Source organism: Capsicum annuum, chromosome 3, assembly GCF_002878395.1.
Source record: "Capsicum annuum cultivar UCD-10X-F1 chromosome 3, UCD10Xv1.1, whole genome shotgun sequence".
In the NCBI taxonomy this organism is placed as follows: Eukaryota; Viridiplantae; Streptophyta; class Magnoliopsida; order Solanales; family Solanaceae; genus Capsicum; species Capsicum annuum.
Genome location: NC_061113.1, coordinates 68,513,638 through 68,530,129, shown reverse-complemented (window position 1 = coordinate 68,530,129; position 16,492 = coordinate 68,513,638). Strand labels below are relative to the sequence as shown.

Sequence of the window (16,492 nt, the reverse complement as noted above, 5' to 3'; positions counted from 1 at the left end):
TAAATAGCATCATTATGCCATGGTGGTACACACTTGAAGTACAACGAAGAATCCTTTGTGTTAATTATGAAAAAATTTGGTACAACATCACAAAGGAAATGGCTAGGGTAAACATTAAGAAATAAAGAACAAAAACCGAGACTACTCCTTTCACACTCTAAGATGGCACCGGGATCAAATGGTAAAAGTATCCAAGGACACAAGCCGAGGCTACTCTTTTCTCCTACTAGAGTGTCCTCCTCATAATCACACACAAAAATATTTTCATACACATGATCTGTATGAAAAAACTAATAGCAAGGCTTTTACCATAAAAGATGTTCAAAGAATCATGTTTATTACCAAGATCAACCCTATAGACACCATCACTAACGTGAGACTATTTAAGCACACCATACTCATGCTCAAGTAGTGAACAACATTTATAAGTGAGTTGATTATCATACATACCAAGAGTATCGGCAAGGAAAGATTCATGCACTTCTACACTAGGCAAAACTGCAATTACATCCTTTGGCTAGTACTAGCCATATCACAACATTCTATATTTATAGGAGTGTAGGGAATAGCATTTTTACCTTGTAGCTCACATGAGCTATGGCCTTTACCTTGGTGCGGGTCATGACAGCTCACTTCTTTCTTTGGAAAGATCTCATCACAAAGTGCTTGGACAAGAGAAATTGGATTTAGTGGGATAAATGCAAATACTAATTATCGTATTTTTTCAATGTGTCATTTGAATTCTTCACAATTGTCATTGAAGTTATCAAACGTGGCATTGAAATTACTAATATCTATGGTACCTAAAAAAACCAAAGAAAACAACAAACTAGTTAGCTCAAAATAGCCTCACACACTTGCGCACTTTGATTGCGTCACACTCAGATTCCACAAATGTTGTAAGCCGGCTAAGAATCCATGAGGAGTTGAGGGGTGAGTCTACTCTTGTCCAAAATAGATTTTCATTTGAATGACTAAAAGAATTCTTGTCGGACTTGAGCCAAAGAATTACAATAATTTAAAATAATAAAAGCATACAAATAATGCAAACATGATAAACAGACTCAAAACTAACTTAGAACCTAGTAGATGATTACTAGCTTGTCAATTAGTGTTAGAACCAACAAATGAAACTAAGAAACAATAAAATGAAACTAAGAATCTAAAGTTTGAGCTCAAAATTCATGCGTGAACAGTAAATAGTGACATGGCAGCCTACTATTGGTTGTGGTTTTTATCAAGTTTTAATTTTTTTCAATTTCAAGTCTTGACCAATTTACAATTTGGAATTGGTGGATTTAGTTAAAAGAGGGAAATACAAGTCTTGGAGCCCTTTTTCAAATTCAAAATCAAAGGCTTGACTTTCTTTGTACTTCTTCCTTAAAATATGGTCTTTAAATCATGGAAAGTAGTTGAAAAGTGGTTGCCAAGTCTTTTGAGTGATGTGAACAAGTCCCTTCACCAACAAGTACTACAACTTTGTCTTTCACCTTTTTAGATCTAATGTTCACTTTATGTTTATCAAGATGAGAAAGTGGTGAAGAACATCAAGAACAACAACAACCACCAAGAACAACAATAATAATCCACACGTCTAACTCAATCCACAACAACAAAGGTCACAACACACAGCCAAGTTTAAAGTTCACAACAACAACATCAACAATATAAGCGCAAACTTAGATCTAGACTCCTTTAGTGTTAGTGGAGAAGAAACTAACACTAGAAACATTCAAAACAAACAAAATACTTCTAGATCTAGTCTCAAAGTCTCGGCCAAGATTCACAACAAGAACAACACTTTTCGGCCAAGCTACAACACAATAATACTATATTTTGCAAGATCTTCCAAAGATTGATTTTGTTGAAACAAAATCAAGTCTTGCTCTGATACCAAATGATACAAATAAAACTATGGAATAAAGGCACAAAATAGTCCACCAAATAAGAAAAAATCAAAAACACAATAACAATAAGTCTCGGCCAACAACAGCAACACAAGAATGACAAGATAAAAAGGTGTTTCAACACCAAAACAGCAACAACACCATAATATGAACAACAATATGACAAGAACAATAATAATATGATAACAAAAGCCAGCGGCTTGAAGATTACAAGAGAAAAATACTAATACGATTATAAGAAAGTAAAGATAAGTAGTGTGACATGGATTATTACAAGAACTAAAAACTAAGGTGTGTATCAAATACCAAAACCCTTAAAACATGTAATAACAACACCGACACTCTTATGTGGACCCAAAAGAGACGTTAATCTCCCCAAGCACCTATATTTCCAAGCTAAGAACACAACCCAAGTGAATCCACACTTGATTGCCCTAGTTTCGGGTGGACCTCTTCTCACACTAGAGAGAGAGAGTTTCAAATGTTATAAGACTTACAAATATCATCAATATATTCGAAACTAAAATCCTAAAATGTTATATATATATATATATATATATAGGCTATTACAAAATATAAGATAAAATGTTTAAAATATCCCTTCAATGAAAGATGAGCACTAGGCTCCCTTGAAGTGTATTGTGTGGACGGTTTTGGTTTTAATTCCTCCTTTGCACTTTACTTTCACACTCTAAGTCTCGGGTTCAATACACTCTCACATGTATCCATCTTCATCGTCGTGCCCGTATCAATTTATAGTGACGTAATCACTGACGACCAAATTTCAGTTTTTAAATTAAGGGCACTTTAGATGATTTCCTTCTCACCCAATTAAAATCCCACGTTCATAAATTACTTAGAGGGGCTGTTTATCACTCATAACATACTCAAACACTTCCATAAATCTCTTAAATTTTCTCAAGCAGTCATACTTAGGGTTTCAAGAATTAGGCCATCCAAGGGCTCAAGGGTTGAATTTTTTTCGTAAAACTTGGTATTTCAGGCATGTTACTCTTTCCTAATTATTAATTTGCTAAGAGCATAAGTTTTAAAGTGTTTTTCATATGGTATTGAGGTTGATTTTGAAAACATGGGTTAAGGGGTTTGAATAACTATTGTTTATGAGTGTCGATGCATGGGTTATGTTTATTTGTCGGTTTTAAAAATTAAATTAATGCATGAGAATGGTGAATGAATTAGGAATTGTGATTTTTCAAACTTGTAACTTTTGAAGTGGTTATGACCCCAACCCCATATTATGAAACTTATTTTGAATATGAAAAATATGCATATTGAACTACTTTTGACCTATTGCATAATGTGAAGAGTCAATAAAGTACAATGTTTTTGAATTAAACCTTAAGGGGTTGTGTAATTCCCCGAGCTAATTTTTAATTGAACCAAAAAGGGGATTGTGATTTTGCCAAGTGTGGTAATTGGCTTGGCATGTTGATGTTACCTTGTAAGTGTAGTTGGAATGACGATACCAACAATGTATGCCTAAATGTATATCATGGTTCAATAAATGATAATGTATGTGCTAATTATTTTTATTGGGCTCTAATGAGGGTTGTGTAGCTGAGTCATGAAAGTGGGGGTCTTGAAGGACCAATACTAGAAATCGCGATTGCCGACGTGGGAGTTGATATGACCGGGTGGTTTGAGTCCCCCTAGTTATTATCATTTGATTGGGAGGTTTGAGTCTTCCACATCGTATTATATGATTTGGTGTTTGTGTCACCTTGATATATCGGGAGATTCGAGTCCCCCATAGTGCATATGTATACCCTCTGGTTCGTGCAGCCACACACACTGAGGCCCTACCAGTTGGGGGAGAGTTGGGCCCATATAGCCCGTGTGTGCCTTCTTATGTTATGACAGTTAAGCTACACAATTCAGGCTAAAGTTTTAAAGTGCATGTTAAACCTTATTCCATAACCCGATATGTGATATATATGTATATGCATTTGATTATGTGCATTGGTTTTGAATAATTTTGAACTGTTGATTACGACATTATGTTATCCTTATCCCCGAGCTACATGCTAGTGTTCATCCCACTAACCATCTTCGGACGTTTTATCCCCACGCGATGCAGGCACCAGAGATACCCCTACTTTTCCTACGCAGATTTAGGTGGACCGACTCGATTCGATGGATCATTGTGGTAAAGTAGTGAGCTTCCATACTTCGAAAGACTTAAGACATTTCATCAGTTCTTATCATAGACTAGAGATAAGAGTTTCATTATCATTAGCATTATCATTTTCATCTGTCAGAGTCTAGGACATGTCCCGTCCAAGACCAGTTTTTAATTCTTTTGTTAGAAGGCTTTGTTGGATTACTATGGACTTAGGTGATGTTGATCGATTGTTTTGACCGGTAGATGATTATCGGTTATAGACACACCCTTTTATTCTTTAAACTTATCTTGTTATATGTTCGGAATTCATCCGACATTGGGGATATCATGTTGTTTGGTTAGGTGCACAGGGGTGATCTTTGGTCTACGAAGGACTTGAGATACCCATCACAGCCAGGCTCTGGTTCGGATCGTGACAGGAGTACTAATACTCCCTCTAGTCCATGTTAAGTGAATTTTTGAGAATTTTTTTATTTTTCAAAAGAAGTAAAATGTTCAAAGTTTAAGAAAATTGTTCTAATCTTTTTCTATTTTTGCCCTTCCATGTAATGAGGTTCTTAACTACTATTTATTTTACATTTTCTAGATGATAATATAAAGTCATATTTATGACTATCCCTACTTTTTAGAATAGTTTGGAATAATCAGGGGTAATTGTGGAAAGTAGTGTTTATAAATTATACTGTATGTTTTCTTTATTTTTTCATGAGTCAATTTGACTATATTTCAAAGCTAAATTAGATTAGATTAATTTAATTTTTTTAAAATTAAAATTTAAATATTTAAAAATTATGTGAAAAGTGATATAAATTATAAATTTTTTTTTTTTTCAATTTGATTAAGAAATATATTTTAAAACGCTAATTAAAGTTTTTATTGTTTGACTCTACAAAGTAAAAAAAGCATATAAAAAAATTGGAAGAATTATGGTAAAATACGTTTTAAGAGGTGTGCATTACTCCAAAAATTCACGTAATATAAGCTGAAGGGTATTTCTCCAAAAAGTATAGAAACCTACTCTTCCAACGGCCAAACCAACGAGTCTAAATTCTCAGCTACCTACCTGCCTTATGGACCTTACATTTATTTCCATTTAATTCTTCTCCAAAACCCAAGCAAGCATTATTAATACGCAGTTGTTTTCCAAACTGAGACCAGCAATTTCAACACTAAGCTATGGCTGAAGAAAATGGTACCCATAGCAGAAGCACTTGTACCATTGAAAGCACCGACGGTGTAACTTTGGACGGTCGTGTTTACCGGCCAACTTCGGAGAACAATTCGACCGTTATTGCAGTGTTGGTGCATCCTTATTCGGTGCTTGGTGGATGTCAAGGATTGATGAGAGGCATTGCAAGGGCATTGTCGAGTCGAGGGGTAATTGCTGTCACTTTTGACACTAGAGGCGCTGGGAAATCCAATGGCTGTGCTTCCCTTACTGGATCTGCTGAAATTAACGATGTTATCTCCGTCTGCAAATGGGTTCAAACCACTTTCTCCACAAACAGAATTATCCTTATTGGTTCATCTGCAGGTCAATTCGACAATATATACTATTGTTTGTTATTTTAAATATGGGCAATTGCAAGTTTCATGTCTCACATAATTTTAGATTTAGCTGGATCTAAATTCCTTCAATTCGACAATATATACTATTGTTTGTAATTTTAAATATGGGCAATTGCAAGTTTCATGTCTCACATAATTTTAGATTTAGCTGGATCTAAATTGCATCTTGAATTTTGATTGATGATGGGGGTATTGGAATATCTCTGTGTTTCTTGACTAGCAGCTTTTTGAATTTCTCGTTTTTGTTCCTAATAATAGGAGCAGCGATAGCCGGATCTGCAGTTGATCAAGTAGAGCAAGTGGTTGGGTACGTGGGCTTGGGATACCCTTTTGGTTTCACTGTATCAATTCTTTTCGGAAGGCACCAAAAATCCATATTACAATCCCCCAAGCCAAAACTATTTGTGATGGGTACTAACGATGGCTTCACCAGCGTCAGACAGTTGGAGAACAAGTTGAAGGATGCTGCTGGAGATAACACGACACATCTTATTCAAGGAGCTAGCCATTTTCAGATGGAGGGTCCTGCTTTTGATGGTGGCATGGTCAACCTAATTCTTCAATTCATTACCACATTATGATTTTACTGTGCACCAAGTTATTTCTGAAACACCAACTCATCTTTGGCACTTTTCTATGCTCTTCTAAATATTCTATGAAACAAACGAAAATCGTACCTAGACAAAAAAAGTAAATAGGCGACTTCATGTCTAAAAGCCTTGGTGTTAAAACACCCAAAGATATAATGTAATAGCGTATGAAATGGATGAATAATGCGAGAGGTAAATACCAGCATAGAGAGAAAAACCTAGGTGCTTCCTTTCATTTGTACATTTCTTGAGTAAATAGTTTGTACCCGTATTAGTGATAAATAACGTGTGAATGCACACGACCATCACCAAAAATAACAGAGACGCATCCGGGAAAGGGAAACAAACTGAAGCAGCTTTATTCACTAATTGTAGCAGCACAACTAAAGGATAATAACATAACATACAAAGGGATCTCTACATTGTCTTACAAGATCAATCCATTGAGCTGAAATACGATGTTTAGCAGCTCACCTCCAGAATTCTAAAAGACAATGGATTGCCTACAAATGATTATGAAAAGGGAAGAAACTAAATGATGATGACATCCTCATCTGGATGATTTTCCAGTGTACCTTGGCCTCTTGCCCTCATGTTAGGCTCCATATCCGCACCACCATCAAGATTGCTCACCAGCAGATTGTTTTTACGGAACAACGGCTGTTCCCCACCTAATCATATAAATTATTATAACCAAAAAAGAACAGAAGATATGTATATATCTATGCAGTTCTCAAAATCAAGCAAATATTTGGGTATTGCATTCATGCATTCAACAGTTGTCAAAAGGAGGGTAAATCAAAGAACACAATCTCCATTGTTGCATCTTCCGAGATTAACGCAACTCTGCTTTACTGGATTCACTACTATGCAAATATGATCGACTGATGGAGAACTCTTTTACGACTTGAAACTTCTGTTGACCGTGGGTTTTACGACATAACCTCGCATGACAATGAATTAAATCAATACGCTACGATCCAATTCTTTAGTCATATCACTCATCACTGTCAGAAGCTGGATTGAGTTTCATTAAGGTAAATGGGTAAACTTGCTCAGTTCACTGACAAATTCACTTAAATTATTTAGAAGCAGCTAAGTTATAGAAAACAAACTTCTGAAAATCCAGTTAGGGAAATTGTTGGAACAAAAAGTACACAAACAATCTTTGGCATGTCCTCAGAATGTGTTACAAAATGTTTTCAAATTTCTATATTTTTTGCAAAATCCTTTTCCAACCAAATCACTAAAGATGCAGTTCTCTAATTTTTTGCAAAAACTGAAAACCACATCCTGAGTAGTTTCTTTTCTTCAATGCGGAAACTGAAAAGTCTCTGGAACCACATCCGAAGTAGTTTCTTTTTCTGCGTTTTTTTGGGGGGGCAAAAAGCTTTACATTTTCTCTTCAATGCAGAAACTGAAAAGTCTCTGGCTTGTTTTTTAGGAATCTTGTCTTAAAAGTGGCAGAGAGAAGAAATCTCCCGAACAAAGAACATAGTAGGACAAAAAGCAATCAAGTGAGACTCACATCATTAACACAAATTTTGGATAAGTTGCACCAATTTTAAAAGAACCTAAGCTGTAATTATGTCATACCACTTCCACTTCCACAAACATCTGCAAGCTTGGCAATCACATCAATTAATGCTTGTTCATGTTCCTGTAATATAATCAGGTTTCAGCCGTCAGAAGAAACAAATATAGGCTAAAAGAACTGTTGAACTTATTCTACCTTGAGCATTTTCTTTGCCTTTTCAATCTCAACCAGATCAGGGTGACTTGCATCAATAACCTTCTCAACCTGATAGGCCAACAAGGCAAAAAATAAAATGACTGACATGATGTATTATGTATTTGTTATGTAGAGTAATTTAGTTGACCAAGATCAACATGTACTATACCTTCTTTAACAGTGTTTCAGTGTGCAGTATCTCAATTTCATCTGATGTCTTCTGAACGATTCTGTTCTCTGATGCATTGACATCATTCTCAAATTGTTGCCTAGCAAATCTCCTCCCTCTTCCAGCAGTATTAACTCCATAGCCTGTCCCACCACCTCCACCTACTCGAGATATTCCAGGATCATCACCTATCCATCGAATATCCACAGAGCGAATCTGCATTTTAAGAAAATAACAAAGTGATTTCACTATTGTATTTACTAATGTCCCTGTTCAAAATGCAACAATATTGTGATGATGTCTTCATAACTCCTCTTTGGCAAGGTACAATGTCCTATAGGTGCTCTCACAGAAAGCCTGAAGCAGAAAAGAACCAGATTTTACAGTCACCATAAGGGAAATGAAGCTATGGACAACAGAAGAAAGAGAGAAGCACCTTGTGTTTTGAGCAGCAAATTGGATATGATCAGGCAAACTAAGAATCTCTAGATGTCGTAATGTTGAAGATGGGATTTAGTGTTAGATGGGGAAATTGGCTCAAGAGTTTCCAGCAACTCAAGCAACGTGCGACAGGGAGAACCACAATCTCCCATGTTCATTCTAGTTATGGAGGCATTCAGAAAGATGAAGAGTAAGGTCATCGCTGGTGATTATTTGGGGGGGCTTTAGAGCAATGGTGGTAGAACATGGTTCCGTGAGTGTCTCATATCTATATCTATTATTTGCAGATGATGTCACAATTTTTTGCAATGCAGATAGATAGTACCAAGTTGAAATATCTAGGATGTGCAGCTACATGGTTTCAAGTGAGATCATATTTTGTATTGCCACTACGATGGTTTCAAGTGAGATCATATTTTGTATTGCCACTACGAGCTTCTAATAAGGATCAAGCAGAAAGGAATCTGATGATTCAAAGGGTTGCGAAGAGGTTTTAGGATGGCACAAGAAATATATGTCTAAAGGAGGAAAGTGTAGATTAAGAGAGACTTGAGCATCCCTACCTACTTCGGGGGTGTTTGGATTAGCTTTTTTTTCAAGTGACTTGTAAGCTAAAAGCCAAAAGTAGGTAGCTACCTACTTTTGGCTTTTGGCTTTTGGCTTTTCTTTTTTTGGGGGTTTACTTTTTAAGCCTAAAGTAAAGTGCTTAAAAGCACTTTGTGTCTTTGCCAAACACCTCCAAAAATAAAAAATACTTAAAAGCCAAAAGCACCTAAAAATAAGTGAATCCTAACACTCTCTTCATGTCCTTTCTCATGCACCACCTAGTGTCACGCAAAAGTTGGAAAGACTCTAAAGGAGGTTTCTATGGGATGCAACAAACAAGGCAAGGAAGTTCCATTTGATACAATCAGGAACTGTGACGTCTCCCAAATCTTGGGGTGACCTTGGGGATTAAAATTTAAGGGGTTGTTTAGTTACCAGGTAAGGACACACAAGAATATCCCATAGAATTAATTATTTGACCTTCTATATAGGATAGCTAATTCCAACATTTTAGTGTAAATGATTCTCAGTACTAATTATTACTCATAACCAAAAAAAGGACAACTCGATGAACTAAGCTCCCGCTATGCGCAAGATCCGGGGAAGGGCCCCACCACAAGGGTATACTGTACGCAACCCTTACTGTTAGAGGATGTTTCCAAGGCTTAAACCCGTGAGTTCTTGGTCACATGGCAACAACTTTACCAGTTACTCTAAAACTCCCCTTCAATACTCATAACCAAGTAAGGGATAAAATAATCCGCATTCATCCTAAGATTGTTGTCCCTTATCGCACCAATCAAACAACCCCTAAGGACGTTTAAAAAGGCTTGTAGAGGAACAAGTCTTTTGGAAGGAGGTGATGCAAGCTAAGTTGTGTGAACTTTCACTTCTGATGTCGTACACGTGTCGGATTCTCCAAAAATATACTACTTTTAGAGAATCTAACACGCACTCGCTAACATTTTTGAAGAGTCTGAGCAACATAGCTTCAAAAGGGGTTGGAGAACAAATAATGTTCTTTTACCTTAGAGAAATATTTTCGAAGGATGGGTAGGATTTAGCAGAACATATCATATGAGTAGGACCAGGAATAGCATATAGAATCCTACTTGAAAAAAATTGTAATGTATGCAGCATCCTACTTGGAAAAGGATTGAAATGTAGTATCCATAAATAGGACCTCAGTTTAATAATAAAGACACAACGATTCAATAATATTCTTCTTTTATATTTCTCACATAGTATCAAAATCTCTACAATCTTGGTAGAGAATCAAAGAGCTTTTGTTGTCGGCACACGGCTATTACCCATATATGTCGTCCGTCTAGCCAATAATTATGCTAGCAAAAGTTAGGCCACCACGCTTCGTTCTGAAGGCTTCTCATATCTAATTTGAGTAGCACCGTGCATCTTTCCAGTGAATACTTTCTCATATCTAATTTGGGTAACACCATTCATCTTTCGGACTACTTTCTCATATTCAAGTTGTGTAGTACCATGAATCTATTTGAACTACTTTCTCATATATAAGTTGCGTAGCACTGTGCGTCTTCCCAATGACTCCTCAGATCTAATTTGTGTAGTTCCATGCGTCTTTCTGGTGACTCCTCAAATCTGATTAACGTAGTTCCAATTTTTGTGACTGTTGTGCAAAACAAAAACCAACACATCCAAGAGGTCGAGATGACCCATATATTTTATACCAATTTTCGGCAATTTTCCTACGACATATCGACTTGGCAGCGTTAACTACTTTTTTACCACTTTTTCAGTTTGTTCCTTTTCAACTGAGTTCGCCTAGACGTCCCGAGCAGTTCTTACCCGCTTTCTTGCAGATATCTTCACCCAATCCCTCACCGATCCTCAAATTCATTACATCCATAACAAGTTTGGTACATATGACCTATATGCACCAGCTTACGGGGGAGTGTTAAAATAGGAGCAGGAACAGGATATAATATATAGAATCCTACTTGAAAAAAGGATTGTAATGTAACGTCCTACTTGGAAAATGATTGGAATGTAGTGTCTATCAATAGGGTCTCAGTGTAATAATGCCGTCACAACAATTCAACAATATTCTTCTTTAATAATTCTCACAATATCATTCAGGGTAGGGTAGGGTAGGAGATGGGAGAAGGATAAGGTTTTTGGAACAGGTGACGACGGGAACAACATTTTGAGACTTACTTGTTCTAACATATACAGAATCACATGTCATGCCAGATGGAGAATACAGTCCAAGTCGTCAAAGACGACAACATGGAGAAGCATTTAGGAATTTGAGTTTTAGAAGGAATTTCCAAAAGTGGGGCTGAATGAGCTCCAAAGCCTAATTACAGTGCTTCACAAACAAAGTACACCACAAAAAGGTCATGAAGTATGGAATAATGGAGTTTCTTCTGTTAAGTCGTCGTATGAGAAGCTCTTGATTGAGTCGCGGGGTCTCGGGGGAGTAGACAAAAGAAAAATAAAGTTTTTCACCAGGTCAAGTGGAATCTTTAATTCTGAGTGTGGATTGTGAATTAGAAACCTAAAGAACCACAACAAAGTCCTCAAGTTGAAGTGGTTACCAGAGGTACTCTCAAGACCCTCAAAATCCATATAGCAAGGTGATCAAAGCTAATGATGGATAAAAAGATAACTAAATGACAAAACTGGTTAACACAACATATGGTGTTAACCTTTGAGGTCTATCTGGGTACTATGGACTGCTCTAAACAATCAAGTTTCTAGCGGTGTGCGAAATGGAAACAGGACATCTTTCTGGAATGACAAATGGTTAGGGAATTGAGCTCTAAGGAGTCGTTAGGTGTGAGGTACAGGTTATACTAATCCCGGGATAAAATTTCAGATTATTTTATCCTGTGTTTGGTTGGCCGTATAGTTAGTCCCGCGATTATTTATCCCATATACATGGTGGGATTACTAATTTCGGGATAATTAATCCCGGGATAACTTGTTCCCAACCAAACGACGCCTAAATTTATTCCTTGATATCTATGGTCTATACAGAAACCAACAAAAATCTATAGCTGAAATGCGGTCTCCTCAATGCTGGAAGCTGATACTTAGAAGAGGTTTGTATGATTGGGAGATGAATCGAATGAATTTCTACAAACAATTTGAAAGCTTCACAGGACTATAGAACGGAGGTGCACATTGAGATGGGAAGGAAATAGCAATGGGAAGTTCAGAGTTGATGCAGCTTACAAAATTATAAATAAACCTGAACCTCAAATCACCAATTGACATTAGAAACATATTTGGAAGACTAAAATACCCTACAATGTTGCATGCTTCTCATGGTTACTTGCAAAGGAAGATATGTTCACACATGATATAACCTAATCAGGAGAAAGAAACATTTCGACTCAAGGTGCTATTTATGTGAAAAGGAGGTGAAACGGCTGGCATTTTTATGTTTCAGGATAACTGACCAGTTATGGAAGATCTTTATTTATCTCAAAGGGGCATAAGCTTGGACAATGCAAAGATTACTGAAACTCTCTTTAGTTGGGAAGTAGCTAGAGCTGGAGCAGGTCACACAGATCAACAACATACCCAATGTATTCCTACAAAATGGGGTCTAGGGAGGGTAAAGTGTACGCAATCCATAGCATCACCTCAGACAAAATAGCGAGGAGGCTGTTTCCGATAGACCCCCGGCTCAAGAGAAATAACAGTATAAAAAACATAAAAACAACAAACAACATGGGAGTGCATACCAATAGATAATAAAAGAAACAAGACACCCACAGAGTAATACTATACACAATCTATCCGAATCACAAACATCACCAAAAATACCACGAACAAGAAACTACAAACACACGCATAACACTATGACTACAGGCACAACTACGAACAAAGCACTCCTTCCTACTAGCAAGGACGCACTCCCACCCACTAACTCTCTACCCTAATTCGTGTCCTCCGCACCTTTCCATCTAAGGTCGTGTCCTCAGTAAGCTATAACCACCCCATGTCATATCTAATTATCTCCCTCTTATATTTCTTCAACCAACCTCTACCCCATCCGAGGCTATCCATAGCAAACCTCTCACACCTCCTCGTGCACCTCCATATCAGATTCCCAAACTATTTCAACCTCATTTTCCGCATCTTGTCTTACGCCGAAGTCACTCCCATCTTCTCATGAATAATCTCATTTCTAACTCTATCTCTCCTAGTAAGTCCATACATTTATCGCAGCATCCTCATCTCCACCACCTTAAACCTTTGGATGTGGGAGTTCTTAACTGGACAACACTCCGCTCCGTACAACATAGCCAGTAGGAGTGCCACTCTGTAGGAACTTGTCTTTAAGTTTATGAGGCACTTTCTTATCACACAAGACTCCCAAAGCTAGCCTCCATTTCAATTACCCAGCACCAATACAATGTGGCATCCTCGTCAATCTCTCCATTCCCCTGAATCATAGACCTAAGATACTTGAAACTATTTCGCTTCCGAATGGCCCGAGAATCCAGCTTTACTATCACCACGTCAGCCTCCTGTGTCAAATCACTGAACTTGCACTTCAAGTATTTTGTCTTGGTCCTACTCAATCTAAACCCCTTTACAACTCTAGGGTTTATCTCCAAACCTCCGACTTATCATTAACTCATCCCCGAGTCTCGTCTATGAGAACTACACCATTAACAAAACAGCATACACCAACGTGCCTCCCATTGAATATGTCGCGTCAATACATCCATCACCAAGGCGAATAAAAACGGACTAACGAATCTATCCCTCGTGCAATCCTGTCAAAGCAGGAAAGTGCTCCAAATCACCTCCTCCGTTCTCACATGAGTCTTCCCTCCATCATACATGTCCTGAATCGACCTAGTGTACGCCACGAGAACCCCTCTAGCCTCCAAGCATCTCCATAGAACCTCCTTAGGGACTTTGTCACACGCCTTCTCCAGATCGAATGAACACCAAGTGTAAGTCCTTCCCCTCCCTAGGATTATAGATTGTTTTTTCTATTCTTTCGCTAACTTGTAAATATGACACCAGTACAACCCATATGTACTTTTTTATTCTTAATATATACAACCTGCTACATTTTTAAAAAAAAAAAATCCTAATAGACTTTCTACGGAAAACCAGTCAATAATAGAACAAATGTTGATCTTTTATGCGATACACTAATATTGCAATCAGAATCCTAAAACAGACGCTATATACAGCCTGCTACATTCTAAAAAAAAGTGCGGTCCTAATAGACTTTCTGCGAAAAAACAGTAAATAATGGAACAAATGGCTGATGTTTTACCCTAGATACACTAATATTGCAATCAGAATTCTAAAACAGCCGCTAGGAAATTGCTAACACCTTAAAATACAACCTAAGACATGAATGAAATTCAAGTATAAAACACATAATACTACGATTACACAAATTCATGCATTCCTAGACATTCAAGGGGCTAGAACTCTCCCAGAGATTCCCTTTTCTTTTTCCTTAATATCTCCCTCTAACTATCCTGCCCTTTTCTACAGAAAAAACCACCCAATATATGTGTAACTGTCTCATGACAGTTATTAAGTTTTCCAATTGGTTATGTTGGCCTCCTAAAATAAGTTTTTAAGACTTGAGGCACATCATTACCTTCCCCTATAAGAGTCACCTTGTCCTCGAGGTGAGAAATTGCAGATTGATGATTGCATATTCCTCCCAATAGTTCTCAAATTCTGGTAGGATCTTCCACTTGATCAACACTTTCCACTTACCATTGATTAGCTTCCTGGTTTGCCTCACTGCTTCAGGTTCAACTTAAAGCTCCAAATCTTGGGAAATGGAGGTAGGTCAAAAGCAGTAGTAGTTGGGAGCAAGCACTTTCTTAATTGTGGAACATGAAACACTGAATGAATGCGAACTCCAACTGGTAACTCAACTAATAAGCTATGGCACCAATCTTTTCTAGAATCTTGAAAGGGCAATAAAAACAGGGACTGGATTTTTCATTAATCTTCTTAGCCAAAGAACGTAGTTTGTAGGGTCGAAATTCAAGATTTCACCAATCTCAAAAATCACTTCTCCACTATGTCGATCAGTTTGATTCTTCATTCTTTATTGTGCTTGTAACAGATGTTCTTTGAGTTCAGTCAAGATCAGATTTCTAGTGCACACCTGCTCATTTACTTCTTCCACCGTTGAAGTAATGTCATCCATGTGAAAAATCGATGGTGGATCCCTTCCATATAATGCCTTAAAGGGTGTCATACCTGTAGATCTATTAAAGGATGTATTAAACCAATACTCTGTCCAAGATAACCAGTGAGACTATTGGGACCAGTGTGTAGGATTTTCTCCTGCCATACAACGGAGATATGTCTCTAAACTCCTATTAACGACTTCTGTTTGCCCATCGGTTTCCAAATGACATAAAGAGCTATAACGTAAGGTAGTACCTGTTATTTTCGAATAATTCCCTCCAATTGGCTTACACGACCACAGTCAGACATAATAGATTTAGAAAATCCATGCAATTTAACCACTTCCTCAATTGAAACAGCAGACACATCTTTGGCATTAAAAAGGTGTGACAGTGGAACAAAATATGCATACTTAGTAAGACGATCCACCACAACCAATATAGTATCAAACCTATGGGATTTATGAAGACCAATAATGAAGTCCATACTTACATCCTCCCACACATGATGAGGTAAAGCCAGAGGTTGAAGTAACCCATCAAGACTCAGAGTTTAAGACTTGTTATTTTGACAAATTTCACACCAAGAAATGAAGTCTTGCACATTCCTCTTCATACCTGCCCAATTGATATTCCTAGATAGTCTCTTATATGTGCGAAGATATGCCGAATGGCCTCCTATAGGAGAAGAATGAAACTCTTTCAATCGACTAGGTATTCGAGATAACCCTTTTGGCAAAACCAAGCGTCCTTTGAATAGTAGACATCCATTCTTCATGGTATATTTGTCATTTGTTTGTTGTCCTGAAATTAACTTCTGCAAAATAGAAGTCATTTTGGTGTCTCGTTGTACTTCTTGGTCCCATTCTTCCTTGTCTTCATATTTCCAAATTGAAAATGCATATAACTCTACAGACTCCCCGCATCTTGACAACGCATCAACCAGTTTATTTTCAGCACACGTTTTGCACTAGATCTCAAACTTACAACCCATGAGTTTGGACACCCATTTCTATTGATTCTCATCAATAACTCTCTGTTCCAACAAAAATTTAAGGGCTTTTTAATCTGTTCTGATGATGAAATGGTGGCCCATCAAGTAGTGATTCCATCTCTTGACATATAACACAATACCCATTAGCTCCCATTCATTTACCGAACATTGTCTTGCTCTAGAAGAAAGAATTCGACTGAAATAACGATAAGTTTACTAAAAAAGGGCAGC

At 37.3% G+C, this 16,492-nt stretch overlaps 2 protein-coding genes across 7 annotated transcripts in view; one reads left to right on the top strand and one right to left on the bottom strand.

The window, feature by feature from the left end:
* The first annotated feature begins 5,025 nt into the window (after positions 1-5,025).
* Positions 5,026-6,444, top strand: LOC107863747. The gene is made up of 2 exons (XM_016709864.2): positions 5,026-5,584; positions 5,878-6,444. The coding sequence occupies exons 1-2, from the start codon at positions 5,227-5,229 to the stop codon at positions 6,198-6,200; spliced, it is 681 nt and encodes a 226-aa protein (XP_016565350.1). The 5' UTR covers positions 5,026-5,226; the 3' UTR covers positions 6,201-6,444.
* LOC107863746 (protein EMSY-LIKE 3) overlaps positions 6,417-16,492 on the bottom strand; it is a 30,507-nt gene continuing 20,431 nt past the window's right edge. For 4 of the 6 annotated variants that reach the window (XM_016709858.2, XM_016709862.2, XM_016709861.2 and 1 more), the window contains 4 exons: positions 8,111-8,326; positions 7,942-8,010; positions 7,806-7,869; positions 6,542-6,880 (listed from right to left, as the gene is read on the bottom strand). In XM_016709858.2, coding sequence (XP_016565344.1) covers positions 6,741-6,880; positions 7,806-7,869; positions 7,942-8,010; positions 8,111-8,326 — 489 coding nt within the window. In that variant the 3' untranslated portion in view covers positions 6,542-6,740. Of the gene's footprint in view, positions 6,881-7,805; positions 7,870-7,941; positions 8,011-8,110; positions 8,327-16,492 lie in introns of all 6 variants that reach the window. The other 2 variants (XM_016709859.2, XM_047408029.1) reach the window with 2 other exon arrangements.